The 1,934-nt window shown below is 29.1% G+C and overlaps 1 protein-coding gene across 1 annotated transcript in view; it reads left to right on the top strand.

The window, feature by feature from the left end:
- Positions 1–1,934, top strand: part of hs2st1 (heparan sulfate 2-O-sulfotransferase 1) — a 44,210-nt gene that overhangs the window by 41,086 nt on the left and 1,190 nt on the right. Inside the window, exon 5 of the mRNA XM_015383059.1 lies at positions 1,415–1,553. Coding sequence (XP_015238545.1) covers positions 1,415–1,553 — 139 coding nt within the window. The remainder of the gene's footprint in view (positions 1–1,414; positions 1,554–1,934) is intronic.

Here is a 1,934-nt window from a genome sequence, read left to right on the forward strand (position 1 = left end):
TAGCGGTAATATGGAGTGAGTTTTGTTCCATTATTTTTGCAAACATAGAAAGCATTTTAATAAATAATGTTATACAGAAGCTATAAAAAGCTTAATAAAAAAAGAAAAGGTTTTAAAATATCTTTGAGTTTTTTGGATTTCATTTTAATATTTTAATCATTTTTTTTTTATTTTCAAAAATTATTTTTCACATTTTATAATTTTTTTTTTATCAAATTGCAGTATTTTTAAAATTTGTTTTACAGATTAATTCTCGTCTGGAGTGAGGAACGAAAACGCATTTTTATTGGCCCGCTGGATGTTAGCAACAGCATTGCGTTATTGAAGAGCTAGCCTTAGTATCGGGCTTGAAGTGCAGAGAATGCGATCTGTAAAATGCCTTATGAGTTTGAAAAACTTAATCTGAAAAGAGAAATTTAATAAATATATATACAAAAATTGTAAAATATTAATTGTAAAAAAAGAAAGTGAGAGAAAGGCAAATGTACTCTCAAAAGTCTTTTTGATGTTTTTCAAAGTTTTATTACAGGATTGTACTTTTTACAATTTCCATTCACAAAACAAGTTCCATTATTGATGCAACAATAATGGAGCAAAATTCACTCCATTGATATTGTCTAAAATCAGCAGTTGTCAGGAAGAATAACTGATTTATAGCTGAAATTAACACAAAACTCTTTAAATATAAACTATCAATGTAAAATATGAAACCAAAACAAAGATTATTTGTATTTATATTTAAATATATATACAATTATAGTATATTTATTATTTTTTTTTTTTACATCCTTTGCCATTTGTGATTGATTTATGGGTTTTTCTATATTCCTAATGTTTATTTAGAAATGTTCAATAATTACTAAAGCATCTTTTTTAATCATAAAGATAATCGATAGATGAATCAATTCCTAAAATAAATTCTGGATGACGCCCTAAAAGTCTCAGGGTTGGTTGTTCCTTTAGGCATGGAGCTGAATAGCAGTAAAATATCTCTTAATATTCCTAAACTGGCCTTAAAAATCTCCTTAAACTCTGATCGTTAATCTTTTCCCACCATATTTCTTCCTTCCAGACAATTTTCCACTAATATCTTTGTACTCAGCTCTCTAGGAGCAGCAGGGTTCTTTGGTTATGACCTTTTTTGGGGAGTCAGTTGCTGAACATTAATGGATGATCGTAACATTTCTGATTGATTTTTTCATTAGCAGCAATAATAATAAAGCCTTGAACGCGACACTGTGAACAGAAACTATAAATAATCTCTTCTTGAATTAAATTTACTAGAACAAACAGGTTTATGATTTTCTATTTTATCGACATGCAGAATGACGTCAACTTGGAATTTCTGTCAAGTTTCTGGAATCCAGAAATCCGTTTTTAATCTCAGAGTTGTCGTCCTTCTCCTCCTCCTCAGGTTCGGAGTGAAGAGGAAGCCCGTCTACATCAACCTGATCAGGGACCCCATCGAGAGGCTGGTGTCTTATTATTACTTCCTACGTTTTGGGGACGACTACAGACCTGGGCTGAGACGCAGGAAACAAGGAGATAAGAAGGTTTAAAAATAAACGAGTCAAAAACGCTGATGCTGCTTTTTTCTCACTGGAAAAAACATCTAGAAATAATTAAAAATGACTTAAATTAGGTGTATTTACCCTTAACTTGAGTTAATGAGGTAGTTTGCCAATGGAATGAGTATTTTTACTCTTAAAATAAGATAATTGGATAAAATGCACTTAAAATAAGACAATACAATTGTTTCTTCTTATTTTAAGTTTAAATTGTCTTGTTCCATTGGCAAAATGTCTGTTTTAACAAATGGACTTATTTTAAGAAAATACATTTGTAAAATAAATATTTCCAAATAAAATATTTATTTAACAAACTAAACATTTAGTTTGTAGCTAAAAAAAAAAAAAAAAAAAAAAAAAAAAAAA

The sequence above is a fragment of the Cyprinodon variegatus genome, unplaced genomic scaffold (genome assembly GCF_000732505.1).
Source record: "Cyprinodon variegatus isolate N-32 unplaced genomic scaffold, C_variegatus-1.0 Scaffold274, whole genome shotgun sequence".
Taxonomy (NCBI): Eukaryota; Metazoa; Chordata; class Actinopteri; order Cyprinodontiformes; family Cyprinodontidae; genus Cyprinodon; species Cyprinodon variegatus.